The sequence below is a fragment of the Sinohyriopsis cumingii genome, chromosome 17 (assembly GCF_028554795.1).
Source record: "Sinohyriopsis cumingii isolate HCF-2022 chromosome 17, ASM2855479v2, whole genome shotgun sequence".
In the NCBI taxonomy this organism is placed as follows: domain Eukaryota; kingdom Metazoa; phylum Mollusca; class Bivalvia; order Unionida; family Unionidae; genus Sinohyriopsis; species Sinohyriopsis cumingii.
The window spans coordinates 97,917,429-97,939,526 of NC_142977.1; the positions used below are offsets into that span (position 1 = coordinate 97,917,429).

The following is a 22,098-nucleotide window of genomic DNA, read 5'->3' on the forward strand; positions in this document are numbered from 1 at the left end:
TCCATCACATTACGTATGAAACTGAACTACACTAATTTTTGCCATCCGTCGTGGAACCATCGGGGCTTGAGTAAAACCATCGCTGTATTTTAATGGATGCCCATGACAAGGTATCACTCCTGCTGATCACCATCTATCAGTCTGTGCAAATATCCATTACACAATGTACTAAGCTTAACAAAAGACAAAATACTTGTATAATATTTTTCGGTGTGGTCACTATGTTAAGCCTGCTGGACACAATTGGTGTATATTATTAACAACTATTATGCGCATTTATGTGGAATAGGAAAATCTCACATGACATATCATAACTTGTTGACAGGAACGAAGCTATATTGAGTTATTAACCAAAGTGTGATTTTCCTATCCATTGTCAGTACACATGGCGAATTGTTTATCTTACATTCTGGGGAAAAGTTGTAGAGAATAGGGTGTCAATTGGTACAGATGCAAGAATTTAAGGATAAAGTATCCATTGAACAATTTTGGACTTTAGAAAAAGTGTACAAGATCTTTTTGTTTATACTGAAGCTCAGAATTTTGGTTACAACACAAATCAACTGTAGACGACTAGCCAAGAATATTATGCCATGTGAGTGATGTTGTCCTAAAAACAAGTCAGAATTAGCAATGTGCCAATGAAAACGCTGTCGGGACATTATGTGAGGTAGGTGAACAGCTACGTGTTATATCAGTCCATTCAATACATATGCATTAGCACATGTATGTCACAGATATTGAATACATCACAATTTGTGTGTGTTTTTGAGTAATTTGTGTGTTGTGTTAATATAAATAATTTAATTTTCAAATTATTCTAAAATAATGTCTGTATAATTAAATTCATGTGTATTTACAGTCCTATGAACCATTGTTATTATTTGCTATTATATATTGTGCTACTCTACATTTATCTCTGCTAATGTATCAGTGTTGTGTGAGAACATTGATCCATGTTGTGTGAGAACAATGATCCACGTACAACAGCGAGAACATTTATCCAAATGCCAAAGGAGTTCTAAATTTAACACTTCCCAACTAGTGTTTGGATCAAAAGCTTAATTTTCTATTGACCAAATATTTTTGTAAAACATTCCATGAATCTTTTACTGATGAATAAATGACTAAATGTGTTTGCGTCAACTTATTTACTCTGTCATGTTGTTGACCTAGTGATGTACCCTAAGCCATACATCAAACTCATAGTCCATGAGACAGTCTTAGAGCAGGACAAAACAGGGGAGATAATGGTATGCGACTAGCATTCTAGTAAGTCACGTTTCAATTTCGTGCCTCACCAATGGCTAAATTACGGGTGGTTTACTTTGCAAACAGTGCAAGTCTGTCAGATATAGTTGGTTTAGGTCAATCCAAAGTGTCTTTTATCAACAACTGCTTAAATAGCTCTAACTGAATCATATATGTAAAATATATTTTCGTTCTTCTATCAACAGTGAAAAAATATTCAAAAGATGAACAGATTTCTGTCAAAACAATATTTATTAAATATGATGATAAAACTCATGTTTTTTCATATACAATATGTTCGAAGACCACCTCAAATTACATGGTAAGATCAGCGTTTTCTTGTCAATGTAAACAAACTAAAGGGAATTCCCTTGAAATTGAGCAATATTGCAGAGGGTCATAATGGTTTCGTTCTCAATGAGAAAGACTATCCAAGTCTGCCTTTGATGGCAAGAGACTGCACTTGACAGCATAAACGGGGAAAAACGTCACCACATATGTACTTGCTACTAAACTTTATGATGCAAAGACTCCATTATGCTCATCCATATACCATAGGTAACAGCTGCCAATCCTCGAAGGAAATGCCAGAATTATATTTTAAGTAAATCTTCTTAAACACATCAAAACAATATTTTCATGAAGATGTCAATGACTGTATCCAAATGTTTTATGCTATATATTTTTAAGCATCACTTGCATTTGGCTTCAGTGCAATTTAAAGTTCGTTTTCACCATCTTCCAATGAATCTGATTTCTTTGTATGTCCATTGGTGAAGGGAGTCAAACACTGATCCTCCTCTGTGGTTGCACTTGGGGTCATCGGAATGTACATAGGAGTCGATTCATTTGTTTCTTTCTCTTGCTGTTCATGTTTTTGAGAATATATGCTGCCCTTCCCACTTGACCTTAAAGAATGGGCACTCGGTATCTTTCTCAATGCTCCTTTTAAATGGCCAAGTACCTGAAAACAAATTATAGAACTATAAAAACATGATAAAATGCTACAAGTCAGCACTATTTCATGCCAGACTCTTCTTCATAAAACTGTATTCAACATTTCCAGTAATAAATCTTTCTCCTGACTGAAATCTTGCAGAAATGTTGAAACACACACTTTTGATAGGTCAACATATTGTTGAGCAAAATCTGGAGTCGAATTGAGTTTTGTTACGGAGCAGCCCGGTCCATCAGCGACTTTTCTGTTGCATGCTTGAAATGACCTTGGTTAGAAGCATTTGAAACTTCACTATCAAAACAATACCTTTTGTACAATACCTTTGGTACTTTGGTATGAAAAACAGTTTTCATTGGTTTTCTTACTGGAAGACAGATTAGTAATGTGCATTTACAGTATCCAATCATTTTGTCTGTCAGAAAACCTAGTAAAAGACGAATAAAAGTCTTGAAAAAAGTTACTGAAAAGTTTATCTAAAGGCTCATAATCTGCATCCAAGGTTCCGATATGCTAACCCTACCTATGCCTTGGTTGATCGATCGGATATTTGAGTGCTTTGTTCTACAGATAACAACTGGATTTCATAGTTGCCTTCCTTAGCATGTAATGCCAACCAACCAATAGCATGTGCAACAGCAGTGTTTAGTACATTGGCTGAAAATGGTGGAAGGAATTGACTTCAACAGGATACTTTTTAAGTTTAACATTGAAAGTATGACTGCATACCAGAGATAAGCCATTACAGGTGTATTTGAGGGAAAGCATCTATTTGTACAAACACAGATTGGCAGTAAAAATTGCTTATTTATGAGTCCATTCCAGTTGTGTGCTCTCCTTCTCGATCATGCAGGAACAGTGTTCAAATTTGAACAACTTGATTTTGAAATGAAATTCACAGACCTAAATAACTGAAATATTTAATCGATCCACCAAGTTGTAGATTTGGTTAACATACTGGAACCTTGGCTAATGAAGATACAGTTTTTAATTTAATCCATCGAAGCCAAAGGAAACAATATAATTTTGCACAAGTGAAATGGAGAAATGTAATAGACTATACCTCACACTTTTATTTCCAGTTAATAGAACTATCATAAATCATAGTATCAATTAATGGCACAATAGTAACAAAACTTATCTGTCAATGGACAGCGTGTCTGCCTGCCCTACCGAGAATGTGCCATCATCCGTTAAAAGTCTTTAGTGAGATATCACTAATCGGCTGATTACTGGATTCTGCAAAGTGGTGTATTGCAGAGAGCAATTACAGGACAGGAAAATCATCAAAGTAAATCCGAGTTTTGGACTCGAACTCAGACATAACTAAATAGTAATATCGGTATGTTGTCAACTATGCAAATGGCAAATCTTGCCTTTCATCTGCACTTTGTACTTCTTCAAAACAAGATACAAAAAACCCAACTGATAGCTGGTGTTCTATCTCCAATTTGGTATCTCACATTTGGGAGAAAGATATCCGAAGACTAAAAAATATGCGTGGAAAAACTCTGTCTCAAACTTGAAACTTCCCAACTCTGAACAGATCCTGTACTACCAGTTCTATCAGAGCGGACATAATTAGACCCGTTCCTTCAGCAAATTTATCTATCTATCTATCTATCTATCATCTATCTAGCGTTCTATCTGTCCATCTGTCCATTCCATCCATCTGTCCATCCATCATGTACCTAAAGTTTGTCCAATTTCTGATGTAATGAGGAGGCATGGTGCAACACTTAAACTCTGCGGATTAATTATTTCATTCCCTAAGCTCTGAAGAAAACAAAAATGAAATCATCCATGGACTTCCAGCATTTGGTACTTAGGCTTGAAGCAGAAACATTTGTCCGTTTCTTTTACACTGCAGCACAAAACTCATTTTGTTACGTAAGGAAGCATGGCATTGTTCTCATGCATGAGGTAAAAAGCTAATTTTTTCAGTGCAAAAAGACTAGAATTTCAAGATAAGACAAGTTCTGATTATAAGTTGTGTGTAGGTATTCTACTAGTGGAAATCTGCAAAACTGACCCAGAAATCGGTGGCAAAGTGTAACGAGTACTCCTGATATCAATATTCTACTATATCATACAATAACTTTTTTTTAACATCACCAGTACTGATAACAACGCTAATAACACCTGTCCACTTCAAGTTTTAGGAATTCAAAGGAACTGACATAAAGAAGGGACTATAGAGGGATATAGTAAACAAATGGGGCAACAGCAGGGAGTTAACAATTAGCATTCATAATGTTAAGAGCAATTGTTGCTCTCTATTGACAGACCACGGAGCACGGACCACACACACACACACACACACACACACACACACACACACATATATATATATAAAGATAATTGCTATTACATCAGAGGGGAAGTTTCATGTTTGGAGGAAATCAGAAGAAATTGGAGTGGTTGTTGTCTGGTTGGCTCAAAACGAAAATTACTATAGCATAATCAACAATTACATTGCTTGCCTCTACAAAGCTATCAGTAGTCTCCATTGGCCACTGTAAACATTATTATGCAAAATAACTTCATACTAAAGTGACCCTGACAACAAACTTTTGGTGAGAAGACATAAAATAATGACATCAAAGCATATATACAATAAAGAGTTATAAAAACTGGAAATAAGTTTTGTTTTCTTTTCTTAAAATAATTGTCCTTAAAAATGAAAGTAATATAACTGCAAGTCAAAGGTCCCTAAGTCTCTGTTTACATGTCTCTGCCAGCATGCTGTTCTGTGCACGAAACATTTGCATGCATTGTTCACTACAATCTACATCTCTCGACTGTTAGCTACCTTCACTTAATGCCATTTGCTCAGTCCATACAAATTTTCTAGGATAAACATTTAAAACTTAAAATGGAACCAACATTAGTGAATTGTGAAATATGGGTCATGATAACCTACTTTTGTGATGAGTCTCATGTGCATCAATATGCTTCCTCACCAAAGTTTCATGACTCTAAGTATAACAGTTGTATTCTGGATGCAAGAAAACCTAGTGTGTAAAGAGATAAATGCACCCTCATTTCATCCTACTGTGTTATACCCACCAGTCATGGCAAATTATTATATCCAAGGAGGGTATATGTATATGTATGTACATGTGTGTGTGTGTGTGTGTGTGTGTGTTTCCATCCTTATTGTACCAGTGTGTCCTATAATTCATACCTTATCACTGTATTCCAAATTCCCAACAACTAATGCTCGACAACACTATTAGGATCTGTGTTTACGAACATGAAAGAGTTTGTCTTGATGAAATAGTAGATTGATGTTGCACATGAATAAATTTGTTTGAATGAAACAGGGAACTTGTGTGTGTGTCTTCACTTCCATTTTACTCTTTTAGTTTATCTAACAAAGTGCTTATAACACATGGCTTACCTCTCCATTGAAGAAGCAAAATATCAATGCAACAACAGCTCCCTGTAAAAATAATAATAATAATAATAATGATAATAATAAATAATAATAATAATAAATAATAATAATATTAATAATAATAATCATAAAATAATAACAATAATAATAATAATAAATAATAATAATAATAATAATAAAAATATAAAAAATAATAATAATAAAAATAAAAACAGTTAAAGGAATTCTGTCGTTAACGTTCTTCCTCTTCTTCATGATGATAATACCATTCAACAATTTAAATGGATAGCAAGACTTAAATACATTACTTTATCGTATCTACATAAACTGGTATATAATCTGTTTTTCTGAAAAATAGTTGTAAAATTATCCTTAAGATCATTGTTAGTAACGGGAAATCACATAAGTGTTTTAATAATCATTTTAAATTCATATATGTAGTTACAAGGTTTAAATTATTCAGCCCCTCTCGTTTGTGACAAAAGAATTTAAACTGCCAATTGAGTGAAACTTCATTCATTCATACTGAATTAGAATCCATCCTTATTATACTACAGTGTCCTACATTTCATACCTCATCATTCTGTTAAAACATGAAAGAGTTTGTCTGAATGAAATAGGGGACTCATGCTGCTAATAAAAAAATCTGTATGAATGAAACAGTGGACTTGTGCTGCATATGAATGAATTTGTTTGAATGAAACAGTGGACTTGTGCTGCATATAAATGAATTTGTTTGAATGAAACAGTGGACTTGTGCTGCATATGAATGAATTTGTTTGAATGAAACAGTGGACTTGTGCTGCATATGATAGAATTTGTTTGAATGAAACAGTGGACTTGTGCTGCATATGAATGAATTTGTTTGAATGAAACAGTGGACTTGTGCTGCATATGAATGAATTTGTTTGAATGAAACAGTGGACTTGTGCTGCATATGAACAAATTTGTTTGAATGAAACAGTGGACTTGTGCTGCATATGAATGAATTTGTTTGAATGAAACAGTGGACTTGTGCTGCATATGAATGAATTTGTTTGAATGAAACAGTGGACTTGTGCTGCATATGAACAAATTTGTTTGAATGAAACAGTGGACTTGTGCTGCATATGAATGAATTTGTTTGAATGAAACAGTGGACTTGTGCTGCATATGAATGAATTTGTTTGAATGAAACAGTGGACTTGTGCTGCATATGAATGAATTTGTTTGAATGAAACAGTGGACTTGTGCTGCATATGAACAAATTTGTTTGAATGAAACAGTGGACTTGTGCTGCATATGAATGAATTTGTTTGAATGAAACAGTGGACTTGTGCTGCATATGAATGAATTTGTTTGAATGAAATAGTGGACTTGTGCTGCATATGAATGAATTTGTTTGAATGAAACAGTGGACTTGTGCTGCATATGAATGAATTTGTTTGAATGAAACAGTGGACTTGTGCTGCATATGAATGAATTTGTTTTTATTGATACAGGGGATTCCAAGTGCAGATGAACAAACATGCTTTCAATGAATCACGGGACTTAAGTTGAACGTGAACAAATGTTTTTGTTTTCAATGAAACAGAGGATTCAATTAAACTGGGAAATTGGAGACCTTGTAATATTAATAAACCCATGATTACCTTTATTTATCATACATATACTGGAGGAGTTTACAGAGAATCTTGGAGTATTTTGGCTCATTTTATATCATAATCTTTCGTTTTTCAAAACAAAAAAAAGAGTTGTTAAAGGGATATGATATTTAGAGCTTTATGTGCTTTTCTGGATGAACAGTTTTATCTTAAGCACCCATATGTGCCAGAGTAGCAAATTCTGTCCAAAAACATTAAATCAACGCTGACATCACTGGAGTTTGTCCTTCCCATGTGATTGCATAACTATATGATGTATTTGGCACCTAAATACCAATTTTAAATAAAACATGCAAACAGCAATGTTCATGAAAATATAAATAACAGAGTATTAGAAAAAATGTCAATCTGGTGTCCTTAGTAAGTTCTCAAATATCGTAATTATATACCAAACAAACTAAATTCATGTCTGTCTATTGAAATTTCAGTTGCAAATCACTGGACTTTTAACACCAACAACTTGTACAAAGTATACTGCAGTCATTTGGAATGTTTCAGTTTATAACATGATTCCCTGTTCACCCTAAGAATCTCTATAAAATGGTGTATGGGGAAACGGTATGGACTTTATAGTCATGGTGCACTGAGCATTGTCGGTTACAGAGTATATATTTTGGAAGGTTTGTTTAAATTACTTATAGAAAGGATGTTAAGTTCAATTCATACATTTAGATAGGCATTTCAAAAGGTCGCCTTTGCCTCAAAATTTAATTATTATTATTGTTATTATAATTACTGTTATTGTAGTAGTAGTAGCAGTAACGTGCCTTTGTATTTTGAAGAATACTTGCAATTATTTCATACACAAACTCTGCAGATTTCTCATCTGGTCGATAAATCACTACAAATTGCTGTAATCCAAACAAGGGGACCAGTAAAAATGTGGCCTTCATAGCTTTTCTGAAATGAAATTAAGAGACATAAATAAATAACATCTACATCTGTTTACTTAAAACATACTCAGATACCCTACGATATGGAGTTAAAGAAATTGTTTTCTCACCTGCTTTTCAACTGATTTTTGTAATACTTCCAAATCACAGCAAATGAATGTGCGATTAAACATTATTAAATAAACCTTTTATTGCAGGTTATCTAGTCACATTAAATGTTATTAAATAAACAAGTACGTTATTCAGTCAGATTAAAAGATATTAAGTATACATCTAATTATAGGTTATTCAGTTTCATACTATGTGTAACTGCTAATATTTCACTTCATTGGGTTTTGATTAACTGGGAACATGTTGCATGTTCCGAGTTTTACGCTGTTTGCACTTCTACACTCCCAAGATCAAAGTTTGCAGCTCCATCATGGATCAGACTGCACCATCTTGCAAGATGTTCCCAGGACTCGGTAAATGCTGAAGTTGTTGGAGTCTTTGAACCACTTATTTTCACCTCCCTGACAAGCAACCTCCATCTTGTCACAGTAGCTCTTCTTTAGTAGCAGTTTATCAGACATCCTTATATGTCGAACTTTCGAAATTCTTTCTGGGATTTCCTTACTGATAAATTTCCCCTGAGCCTGCACATTACGTTATTTAATGCAGAAGATGAGCTGCAACTACAATATCTTTTAGGTAAAAGGTTACCATCAGGAGTAATCGACAAAGAAAACTCCAAGCTATTCGTCCTGTATGCAGCATACTTTGTCATACAGTGTGCAGCTATCTTCTGTAAATAAGGTACTGAAACTTGCAACTTATGAGTTGACGAACACTTTGTTGATTGATATTGTGTAAGAATTTGTATTCCAATATAGAACATTTTTTTTTTTTTATTTTTTTTTTTTTTTTTTATATTTATTGATTGTATTTAGATGATTTATTCTTATATCATGTAATCTTCCATGGAAGGAAATAAAGATGATGATGATGATGACCTCCCTGACAAGCAACCTCCATCTTGTCACAGTAGCTCTTCTTTAGTAGCAGTTTATCAGACATCCTGGTGATGTGGCCTGTCTATATCATCTCTGATTTCATCTGTGGCTTGTGGGTGCTTGGAATGCCTGCCCATTCTGAGAACCTCAGTGTCCTGGACCTTACCCTGCTATCATATCCTCAGGCAGCCAAGTCGGCAACACTTTGGTTTTGTAAACCTTCAGTTCCAATAATGTTTGCACTTAGTCAGTCAAAGGCTACACATGCTTTAGCAATTCTGGCATTGGTCTCATTCATCACTGATGTGGACTGCACATAGCAGTGTACTATTGAGATAGGTACATTTCTCCACTAACTAGAGGGTTTGGCCATTTACTGTGATGACATGCTCCATGTAGGACTTTCCTAGTGCAGGTTGGATCATCAGTTCTGTCTCCTCAATACCGTATGTGTGACCAAACATTGTCACAAGCTAAAGAGAAATGGTCCATAGTCTGTTACATGTCACTTTTAATCTCAATTTGGTATTTAGGAAACAGTAGTCAGCAAAGTAAAGATCAAGAAAAACCACTTCTTGTAACTTCGTCTTTTCCCATAGCTTCTTGGGTTGAAGTGTCTGATGTTGATCCTATTGTTACAGTCACAATCACATCAATAAGCATGGCAGAGAATGTCACCCTGAAGAGGGATGGCTGGGATCGAAGACTTGCTTGACCACCCTGATGACTGGGAATGGTTTAGATAACTTACCATCATCTACGATCCAAGTGAACAAGTCATCATGGAGTTACCAAACTATGATCTTCAAGAGGACCCCACACTGGCCTGGTAAAAGGTTTATATCAGGTCAACAAATGTCATGGAGATGTCAGAGTTCTTTTACTGGCATTTCTTCTGGAGTTGACGAGCTGCAAACACAATGTTTATACTACCTCATTCTTTCTGAAGCCACATCGACACTCAGGCATGAGCCCATGATCAGTGTGATGCACAAGATGGCTCAGCATAATTCTGCTCAATTACTTTCTCAGCTTCAGTCAGCGTGGAAAGATCAGCATTTCAGGCAATTCCCAAACTGCCTACTCTTCACTGACAGATGACTGTTGCTTGAAAATGTTGTATTCTTTAGCTCATCTTTGTAACATCTTTTCTTTGTGGTGCTATCAGTACTCAGCATTGGAGATATCCCTGATGACTGTGTAACACAGCTTGTCTTCAAAGAATCATCTGTTCAGGATCGAATCTCATCTGCCTTGCTGCTCAGCCATGACTCTTGCAACTCTCTGAGTTTGCAATGAAGAGTCCTCTTAGACAGTGAAACGCTGTCCTATAAACAGACCTTGCCAATGCTTTTGATGAGTAGTCTTCATGTTTATATGTGGTGGGACCATAGACCTTGCCAATGCTTTTGATGAGTAGTCTTCATGTTTATGTGTGGTGGGACCATAGACCTTGCCAATGCTTTTGATGAGTAGTCTTCATGTTTATGTGTGGTGGGACCATAGACCTTGCCAATGCTTTTGATGAATAGTCTCTGCATGTACACATTGCTCTCATCAATCCAGTCTTCATGTTTATGTGTGGTGGGACCATAGATCTTGCTAATGCTTTTGATGAATAGTCTCTGCATGTACACATTGCTCTCATCAATCCAGTCTTCATGTTTATGTGTGGTGGGACCACAGACCTTGCCAATGCTTTTGATGAATAGTCTCTGCATGTACACATTGCTCTCATCAATCCAGTCTTCATGTTTATGTGTGGTGGGACCATAGACCTTGCCAATGCTTTTGATGAATAGTCTCTGCATGTACGCTTTGCTCTCATCAAATCAGTCTTCATGTTTATGTGTGGTGGGATGATAGACCTTGCCAATGCTTTTGATGAATAGGCTCTGCATGTACACATTGCTCTCATCAAACCAGTCTTCATGTTTATGTGTGGTGGGACCACAGACCCTGACAATGCTTTTGATGAATAGTCTCTGCACGTACAAATTGCTCTCATCAATCCAGTCTTCATGTTTATGTGTGGTGGGACCAAGAGTTTTAAATGCAGCTGAGTACACAAAGCCTAGTTTTCCTTGATGCTCTCGGTGTTTCCATCAATTGCTCCTAATCAGCTGAAGAAGTTTTTTTTCTAAGAAATTCCTGTTGCACATTCTACTGTTTTAATTGAAGACATTAAGCTTTGGTAAGCTTTTTTCCTTGTGGTCATCTGCTAGACTAATACCAGATACTGGACTTGGAGACTGTTAGTATGTGGTATTAGTTGAGTATTCTGCATTTCTATTGGCCACTGTCACTTGGACATCCATCCCGTCTCCTTAAGCTGATGTAGTCAACAAGATGCTAGTGCTTGGAGCACAGGTGCATTTACAATGTTTTGCTGTGATTTGGCAGATAGAAGACAGATCTGTGTTGGTGATTAAGAGTCGTGAGTTGTATACTATGGTGTACTATACTACTCTCATGTTTTTTTCAGTGGGGAAGTCCACTGTTATTGCATTTGATAAAGCCATGTTTGCCGCTGATGCCTGGCCATGTCTGGTAACGTGCACCAATTCCAGCATTTAAGTTATCAAGGGTGATGAGCTTGTCTGCCTTCGGCACTTATGCGATAACAGACACCACGTTTTTATAAAATGTGTTCATGATTTCTGGATTGGTCATGGTGGGTACATAAGCGCTGATGATTGTCATTTTCCAGACAGTGCAAGTCTCATTTGCATGAGTCTGTCATTCAGAAATTTGTAAGCTTGCTGACTATATACGATCTGATGGTAAAGCCAACACATGATTCATTTTGCTCTCTTCAGACAAAGGTGTAGTCAACGTGTATTTATGTACTAACTACTCATAAGTCAGTAAAAAACCAGCAATAGTATATACTTATGTAATTACAAACTGGTGATGATATACACCATATGTATTGACTATTCATAAGATAGTTATAACCTAGTAATGGCATACTCTATATGTATTGACTTCTAATAAGACAGTAATAAACTAGCAATGATATATACTATATGTAATGACTATTTAAATGTATTCATAAGATAGCTGTAATTTAACGATGGCATACACTATATGTATTGACTTCTAATAAGACAGTAAACAATTAGCAATGGCATACACTATATGTATTGACTTCTAATATGACAGTAAACAATTAGCGATGGCATCCACTATATGTATTTACTTCTAATAAGACAGTATTAAACAATTAGCAATGGCATCCACTATATGTATTGACTTCTAATAAGACAGTAAACAATTAGCGATGGCATCCACTATATGTATTGACTTCTAATAAGACAGTAAACAATTAGCGATGGCATACACTATATGTATTGACTTCTAATAAGACAGTAAACAATTAGCGAGGCATACACTATATGTATTGACTTCTAATAAGACAGTAAACAATTAGCGATGGCATACACTATATGTATTGACTTCTAATAAGACAGTAAACAATTAGCAATGGCATACACTATATGTATTGACTTCTAATAAGACAGTAAAAAATTAGCAATGGCATACACTATATGTATTGACTTTTAATAAGACAGTAAAAACTTAGTGACTGTATATTCTGTATATATTGATTGACTATAGTCAATCACTCATGAGACAGAAACAAGCAACTGTAAACACCATGTATTGATTATACATATAAAGATAATTACAAGCAAGCTATGATGTACACTGTTTATTGACTACACTATATATATTAACTCCTCATATGACAACAACACATTGTTGTATATACTTCATATAATTATTACTCAGAACAGTTAACAGTAGTGTGCAACCTACATCTCTTGACTGATGCAGGGTCTTGAAATCACTGATTATATTACACATGTCTAGCCCCGTTCACCAAATACTGTACAAAAATCTTAGTCTCCTTTGCCCATAAATTTCCACACCTTTCGTGAAAACCGTTAACAAATCTAGTCTCTTTTGCCATTAAATTTCCACAAGCCTAAAACACCTTTAGTGAAAACTGTTCACAAATGTAGCCTCCTTCGCCCATTAATTTAAACAAGTCTAGCACAGTGATCTTCACCATAAGGTCACTAGATATTTAAGGATCAGGTGACTCCATGTCTTAGCAATTTCTAATTTCGATTCCAGCTGTGATGTTAAGACCGCAATAAATACCAAGTAGATACATGTCAAAAGTGTTGACAGACTCCTTCACATTCAAGCCACAAAATGTCGTCCATCTTGTGTAGTACTATTGTAGTTATGCAGTGTACACAGTATTACCTCAGCAGCGATGAATTTATGTCTATACTAACCTTGCTAACAGAGCAATGTGAATAACACTAAAGATAGTATCAGGCAGTCTGCCATATGTACTGATCCTAATAGAACTTTTTCTCAAGCAACAAATACACATTCAGCATAGTTAGATTCAATTTTTTTTGGTAAGTGAAGAAGAATCCACAAGTTTAAATAATTATAATACTAACAGGTTTTTACTGATGTCATCCTTAGTAGTCTCCCTTGTATTATATTCTAACCTAGCTGTCTCAGAGTCATTAACTAAATTATTATAGTCCTTGTAGCAATATGTATATTGCAAGAGACAGATATGTATTGAAATATAAAGTAATTTAGCAATAGAAACAATATTAAACAACTGACCCAAGAGTTCATGCACTTGTTCACTTGCCTAATAGCCAAATGGCAGAGAAAACTTTGTCAACAAATATGTGTATGTGGGATCGTTTCTTTGAAATTTTTTCTAATACTGTTAATTGCATATGATATGAAAATTCGTTTCAAGGTATATTGTTTTATCTTCATTCACATTCGAAGGTACATGAGTATGATTTGTCAAATACTGATGTTTTGTGACAAAGCTGGTCAAATTCTGATAAGCGGGTTTCATTTTCAAGTTGTCTAATGTTGTTCTAGTTTCAGTAATGGTGGTCATATTTTATGGTGGGCCGTCATTATTGTTAGGACATTCAAAGGTTCTTAATGATGAAACCTTTCTATCGAATCTGGTCAAATTCTATTTAGGGATTTTGAAGAAGATTTTGCTTTAAGTTCTTTTTCTATATTAGTAATTGCTGCCACACTTGTATCCAATCAAAGCTCTCTGCACTTGGATACTCCATATCTAACTGAGTTGAACTTTGGAAAAACCCATAAATAGCAAATAGCAGAACATGACCTTTAAGCTGATGCTATCAGATCTACATGTAGGGCAGTGGAGATCTGATTTTAATTAGACTGCATGCGGTCTGACTCTTTGTTCTCTTGCTGATGTTCAATGACTGTATTGATAAGGATGTGATTTTCTACAACTGCTCTGGTGGCCTAGTTGTGGAAGGTCATAGGTTCGAACCCCAGCTGAATCATACTAAAGACTTATAAAAATGGTAGTAACAGCTGCCTCGCTTGGTGCTCAGCATTAAGAGGTTAGTGTTAGGACATGTCAGGATAATGTGACTGGGTGGGACATCATGTGATATATGTCTGTGGCATGATGTCCAAGTGCTAGACATCACAGACTACCACTGCAGACATCATAGCGATATGACTGAAAAATGTGATTTTGTTTCATTCTTCATTTCCACTGATTTGAATCTCTTTAAAAGTATCCTTTTTAAATATTGCAAGTCAGTCCTGGGTACATTTTCAAACTGATTATAGGACTTGTACGACATGAGAGTGACTGTCAGTCACCAGCCAGTGTTGTAATAAAATGATTACAACAGTCCTTTCTTGTTCACAGTAGATCACTGACTACTGTATATGTAGTGCTAATCTTTATATAGTGAAAATAATTTGGTGTCATGAGATACTGTCAGAGCCACATACTGTGTCCATGTCTGTCTGTCTGTCAATCTGTACTGATTTTTTTTTAATTTACCGCAGAACGTGGCTTCTTACCTGTAATTACTTGGCTCATTCGGATGACTTTGTATCTGAGTTAGAAGGATTCTTAAAATGTTGACTAGAAATACGAGATTTGCCTGAAAGTAGAAAGAAAATATACAACTAAAATTGATTGAAGACTGTATTATGACAATCTGATAAGTTAGTTTGATTCTGTGAATCCTTTGCTTGGTTGATTTTTAGTGTGTTAATGGGTTGTCTATGAAATTGGCACATGGAGTAATGTAAATGTTTTAATAGTTTTGGGGTTTTTTTTCTCCTAAAATTAAAACGTTAAAACCATCTCATATGTAAAAACAACACCAAAAGAAATTTTCGGTGATCAAAATATCTTGTCAAATATGAAAATTCTTCGTAAACAGTATAGTCTGTAATTGTTTTATTTTCATTTTTCCTTCCTTCCTTTCTTTTCTTGCTTGTTTCATGTTGTAAGTGTCTATGAATCGTGCTTTGAGAAGCTCAGCATGAAAGATACCAAAGATAGTGAATGTCATTAACAGTTCTAGCTCACATATTTAGTTTGCCTTTGATAATTATGTTTTTTTTTCGGATGATCATATCCTTATCACTGATATGAACTCAGGATACAATGACTCTGCTCAGATTCCATGGACTATGCTCAAATTCCATGGACACTGCTCAAATTCCGTGGACTATGCTCAAATTTCATGGACTCTGCTCATATTCTGCAGACTGCTCAGATTCCAAAGACTCTGCTCAAATTCCACAGACTATGTTCAGATTCTGCAGACTCTGCTCAAATTCTATGGATTATGCTTAGATTCCACAGATTATGCTTAAATTTCACTCGGATTACATTCGAAACATGACAGTGTGCCTGTCAAAGGCAAATCCAACTTTTGGAAACATCTGGAATTAAATTTAAATAAACGTCATTTTATTTTGTTATTTACTAGCATAATGTTAATGTTTTATGTACATGTACTCCTTTGTAAGGCCATAAATCATATCTATTCTAAGTTGTTTTCTGTTTGAATTTTATGTAATTTCTGTAATCCACTAAATATTTTCTCATTTCTTGAGCCGGTGTGTTTTATTTTGTCCCAGGTTATTAGTATCCCACTTATATTTTCCCTGCCTATTATATAGATTGCGTAGCTTTTCCAGTTGTAGGCTTGAGTGTTGACACTTCCTATTTTTATTCAACATGCTTTGTAATGTCAGCACTTCGCCTTTTACTGGCTTTCAGCAATAGTGTAAACTTAATCATTCTCCTTCAGGAACAGTTTTTAGATGACAACTTATATGACAGCTTAGAACATAGCAAATTCATCTACTCTAAGTGTAAGGTACTGAAGGGCTGCGATTTACTTTTGAAAATTATGCACACACACATGGAAGTGATGACTTTTCCATATGCATGGACGACTCATTAATGTATAGATTATAGCATGGGGAATCTGTGATGGTTTATAAAATGAACAAATACCCTAGGAAAATGTAGCAAATTTAAATGACTAAAGTTACATTGTTAGTGACAGATCAAAACAAGGAAAAATCAGCACAATTACTAGAAAAAATATGAAAATCACAGCATATTCAAAAAAGAGTGAGATTTTGGTGAACTCTTAAAATATTTAAGCCACAATGAAAAACAAATATATCAACTCCTAAATCAAAATTATTGATGATAACTCATCAAAAATAAGATCTAGTTCTCTGAACTGTTGCACGGAGAACCTTGTCACATTTAACCCATTTTATCAACCATACTGCTGGGTTGTATTTATTCTTATTTTTTCATGATTATTTATCCAGTAAAAGATTAAATAAAACTCCAGCATATGTAATTCCTGTTCAAATCTCTGTACCCTATGAGAGGGAACAACTGAATTTTGACATATTTCTCCTTTTTTTCTCTGTCTTTCCTTGCCTTTCTTTCTTTCTCGTTGGTAGTTCAAGTGACTATGTCAAATTCAAAATGGCTCCTCTGTCTGTATAATTGTCTCCCCTCTCCCACTCTGTCTGTATGTCTGTCTGTCTCTCTCCATGTCTTTAATATGGTGGTGCCAAAACATGCAACATGGCTCCCATTAGACTGAAGCTAAAAGTAATAATATTCCAAAAGTGCAATGGAATTTAGCAGAGACAGAAATCGGAACATTTTATTACAATGGCAGAAAATAAATAAAAGACTTAAATTCCTCAACAGACACAGAATTTCCCTATTAGTAAAATAAACCCCTGAATATTCTACAAATATATCACTAAGACTGAAAGTAATACTGAAGTTACAAAATGGACACGGAATTCAGCATTCTTAAATATCCCAGATAATTTAAAAAATGGCCGTAACTAAAAGTAACATTAAAATTCCAGTACAACATGGAATTTGAAAGAACTAAAAACTATAGAGTATTATGTTACAAATATGGCTGTAATTCAAAGTAATGCCAAATTTGTCTTGGAATTGTAGCAGAGACCAAAAACTTGAATATTTTTAACATAAACGACCAAGTCTAAAATTAATGCTAAACTTATGAAAGTGACACAGAATTCAGTGGAGACTAAAAACAACCAGAATATTGAACTTAAAACAAAAAGCACAGACAAAGAGAAATACTAAAATTATGATAGTCATATTTGAAAATTTTGTAAAAAGAATTCAGAAATCCAAAAATTATTTTTAAAAATGTACAGATAAATTTAACAAATGTAAAACAAAAAAAGTTTTAAAATATTAAAACATGTTTATTCACCAATCAAAAATTAAATAATTAGAAAAAGAAATATAGCAGACAATCAATCTTTTTTAATGTCAAAAAAAGAAAAAATTATTTTAAACAAATAAAAACAAAAGCATAAAAGAAAAAACCACAATCCAGAAAGCAAAACAATATAACAAAATAATTAAAATGTGAACAATTAAGTAAAAATTAAATGGTATTTCTTAAAATTACTAAAATAAAAAAGGATATAAAACAAGAAACAAAATAAAATCAAAGCCAAAGTTTCAAAACTAATTTTTTTTTTAACTTTATACAAATTCAAGATTCATTTTATTAATTTTATGAAATTAAAAGAAAATTTACAAAACTGGCAAGACTTAAAAACCTGTTTTGTTTGTATTTGTGTTGTTAGATAGTGTGTGTATGTGTGTGTGTGTGATTTGGATCTTTAGCGTAGCTTTAATAATTTTTCAGGCATATTGTTATGATCTCTGCAGTGTGGCAGTTTAAAGTGATGGCTAGCACTGGGGCATGTAGCATCATCTTACATTATGTGTGCCAAGCGAGGCAGCTGCTAGTACCATTTTTATAAGTCTCTGGTATGGCTTGGCTGGGGTTCAAACCAATAACCTCCCACATCCAAAGCAGATGCTCTGAGCACTTAGGCAACCAGAGTGGTCTTGTTGGAAAGCAAGTGTGAAGTGTGTGTGCATTTGTCAGAAAGTGTGTGTGTTTGTCAGTAAGTGTGTGTGTGTTTGTCAGTAAGTTGGTGTAATTTATCCTCACTTAATCTTATTATTATTATTCTTATACTTCTTGTTTTCATGCCACTACTTTGTTCATACAAATTTGTTTCTTTGTTAGTAATGATGTATGTTTCTTTTTCCATAGGCAGGTGTGAGTGACACTCACCCATCCCCTTTCCATTCTGATTTGTCTGTATGGGTGGGTTCTGGATTGCGATTATGCGCATTAATTAATTATCTCATATATCTCCTTTACCTCGTCTCTTTTCTTGGTATATACGTCTGTTTTCTTTAAGAACATGTGTGGGTGCATGAGGATTATGTGTTTTGAATCATAACTGTCCATATTATTTACATCCCTTTACACAGGTGTTCAAATATAGGTGCAAGTGTTGGTGAGTAAAGATGAGCATTGGTTTTCAAATTTTGAATTTTGTTATTTCAAAATTTCGTGTATCTTTATGTTTCAGTTTTTATTTTTAATAATTGTATCAATATTTTTCATACATTTTTATTTCATAACTGTATGTCATATTTTTAAATTTCTTTTAATATGTTTTCTTTAAAAAAGATTGTTTACATTTTGTCTCAATTTGATAAAATTTGTTCTGATTTTTGTAAATTTTTGTTTTACAAATTTTGTCAATGTAATTTTTATTTGAACTATTTAAGAAAGCTTATTTAATTTTAAATATGTTTAAGTTTATAACTTGTATTTTAAAAATTTTCTTTAATCATTAAGCTTCTGCTCTTTATTTATATTTTCAATATTTTGCTTTAATTTTCGAAATATTTTGTTTCCTTTCTATCTTTGTAATTTTGTTCATGTAGCATGTACATTTGTAAAATAAAACATTTGTTGTTCATCAACATTTTTAATTGTATGTTTTCTAATTTTAATCCTCATTTTTTGTAAAGCAAATAAATAAAAATTCTTTTGTAATTTAAGACTATTTTGTTTTCATTTAAAATTGATATTACTTTTTCCATTTTTTTCTTCAGTTTAATTTTTTTACCTCCAACTGCAATTTTAATATTTTAGTTTGAGTTTAATTGTTGCTTTTATAATTTGTCAATTGTTTTTTTTTTTAATTTTTAAACCTACTTAAGAGTTTTTGTTTTTGGTCTTTAAGGCATTACTTTTGTCTGCCCCATTTCCATCATAACATTTTTTGTTTTTGTTACTATTCTCTAAATTCCATGTCAGTTTTGTAATTTTGCAATGCTTGCAGTAAGTGTCATTTTCTAAAATACTTCAGGAAATGAATTCTTAGTTTTGGCTAAATTCCATGTCAGGTTCATAATGCTAGCATTGGTTTAGTCATGGCCACATTTTTATCATAATATCCTGGATTATTAAGTCTTAAATGAGTATTGTTTCATTTCAGAATGTTAGTAAAAGATTTAGGCCATTTTAATCAAATATTCAAGCTTTATATTCTGGTCTGCACTAAATTCATTTTAGTGTTTGTCATTTTAGTATTCCTTTTAGTGTAGGCCATATTGTTTTATATGATATTCTGGGTGTTTTAGTTTCAGGTAAATTCAGTGAGAATTTCAGTATTAATTATACATTTAGTCTCACCATTTAAAAACAATATTATGCAGTTTCGTTTCCCTGAGTCTGCTTAATTTTGTGTCAGTTTTGTAATTACTGAATTGTTTCTTAAGTCTTGGCCATATCTTTAAAACAATTAGTCATGGTGTTTCTGTAGACTCTTCGGTAAATTCTGTTTCTATTTAAAAATTTAATTAAAACAACTTTATCACATTTAGCAAATATTTCAGGTTTATCATTTAGGCTCCTCTAAATTCCGTGTCTAGTACATCTTTAGTTTTGGTCTAATGGCAACTATGTCGGGTATATGGACCTCACCTTGTAAAATTTACCCTTCATCTGCCATAAAGCCACATTATAGACTCCACTTTGAATTTCTGCTGGTAATATGAACTTTTAATATAAAGTCTATGGGCACCCTTGTTGCTTTATATCACCATGGTATTAAGGATATGTGTTTAATTACCATTAAGTGTATTAGATCCACATAGGGACCCACAATGTTAAATTTTCATTACATCCCATTTTGTCCCATTTCTTGCTAAATGTTAGCTCATATTAAATATCCCAAATCATATCATCAGCTTATTAAACTTGTGCACATTTTTAACATTAAATTCCCTTTTCTACCCCATAGATGCTAAAATTTCCATATTAAATCCAATGTTACTACTGTAAATGGGCCCACTATCACCCCACCCCCATAATGGCTCCCATAACTGACATACCATACGCTCATAATAGTCCTACCTTAATTTCTGTTTGCAAATCATGCTTAAAACTTTGATACGGCCCAATTCTGCTATTATTCAGCTCCACATTGGTGATTGTTATCGCCAGTGCTATTATGACACATATTCGATGCTACCAACTAGACAGAAGTTCTGGTCATGAAGGTAAACAAGAAAATGATGTCTGGCAGACACAGATCTGCTGTCGCATGATGTACATACAAGTAGATTCATTTTTCATGTTGTATTTTTGGGTACCATTTCTGAGCTTTTCCTCAATTATTTATTTATTTTAATAAGTCAGCATACATTTTTTAAAGGAATGTATAACTTACCCCTATACAAAGCAGCTTTGGAACATATATAATCCATTCCAAATGTTCTGCATTGTACACCCAGCAGCTAGAATAAGAATAAAAAGAAAAACTAAATATCTCACGTAATCTGTGTGATTACCAAATTAACAAAATAATTTTGTTTTGTTTAAATAATCAAAATTAATCACAGATACCAAAATTGTTGTTTCAATTATGCTCATCCTAAACTAACTCTTAAAATATATAAATTGTACCATGTACAGAATACATGTTATTGTTTTGATTTTGGATTAGGCTCGATGGTCATACAAATTTGCTTGACTTCAACTCTTACTGAAAAATATTATGACAGGTCAAAAGATGCATTGCTATATTTTGCGTAATATCTTCAGGTGTGAGGAAAAAGTTGTTGTTTTTGTTGTTGTTGTTGGGTTTAACACCATTTTTCAGCACAGGCTATATACATGGTGGCCAGTATAACTGGTGGAGGAAGAACCCTTGAAAACCCCAGGAAGAACCACTGACCCACGAGAAGCTACTGGCAAGCTTTCTCTCATACCCACGTTAGCTGAGCCTGAGACTCAAACCCACACAGACAGAGATGAGATGGCAGTGAACCGGAACAGTAAGCGCTTTAGACCACTTGGGGCCCCAGGGTGGTATGTCTTAATCGAAATGTTGAATAAAGTTTTAAGATGAAGGAATTAAAGATAGTAGAAAGAATAAAAAATATATTAATATTTTCAAAGCATTGTACCTGGAAGTCATTTTCTCACATGCCTATATGTATGGTGGCATTTTCCAGTTTAGAATATCGGTATGGTGCACATGACCTTTATCCCAACTCAAGAACTATTTGGACCTTCTACTGTGAGCATAGTGCACACAAAGTAGGAAAAACATACCAATTTCAATAATCAAAGATAAACATTAATTACAACACATTTATGTACTGACATGAGCAGTGGTTGAAGTTAAGTCATGCATTAAGGACGTTTCG

The 22,098-nt window shown here is 33.9% G+C and overlaps 1 protein-coding gene across 2 annotated transcripts in view; it reads right to left on the bottom strand.

Annotated features, from left to right (window-relative positions):
* Nucleotides 1-1,484: 1,484 nt before the first annotated feature.
* The window catches only part of LOC149779511 (calcitonin gene-related peptide type 1 receptor-like), an 84,593-nt gene continuing 63,979 nt past the window's right edge, over nt 1,485-22,098 (bottom strand). Inside the window, exons 7-11 of one of the 2 annotated variants that reach the window (XM_089940221.1) lie at nt 21,117-21,183; nt 15,051-15,133; nt 8,041-8,149; nt 5,610-5,651; nt 1,485-2,215 (exon numbers count right to left, since the gene is read on the bottom strand). In XM_089940221.1, coding sequence (XP_089796347.1) covers nt 1,970-2,215; nt 5,610-5,651; nt 8,041-8,149; nt 15,051-15,133; nt 21,117-21,183 — 547 coding nt within the window. In that variant the 3' untranslated portion in view covers nt 1,485-1,969. Of the gene's footprint in view, nt 2,216-5,609; nt 5,652-8,016; nt 8,150-15,050; nt 15,134-21,116; nt 21,184-22,098 lie in introns of both variants that reach the window. The other variant, XM_089940220.1, reaches the window with a different exon arrangement.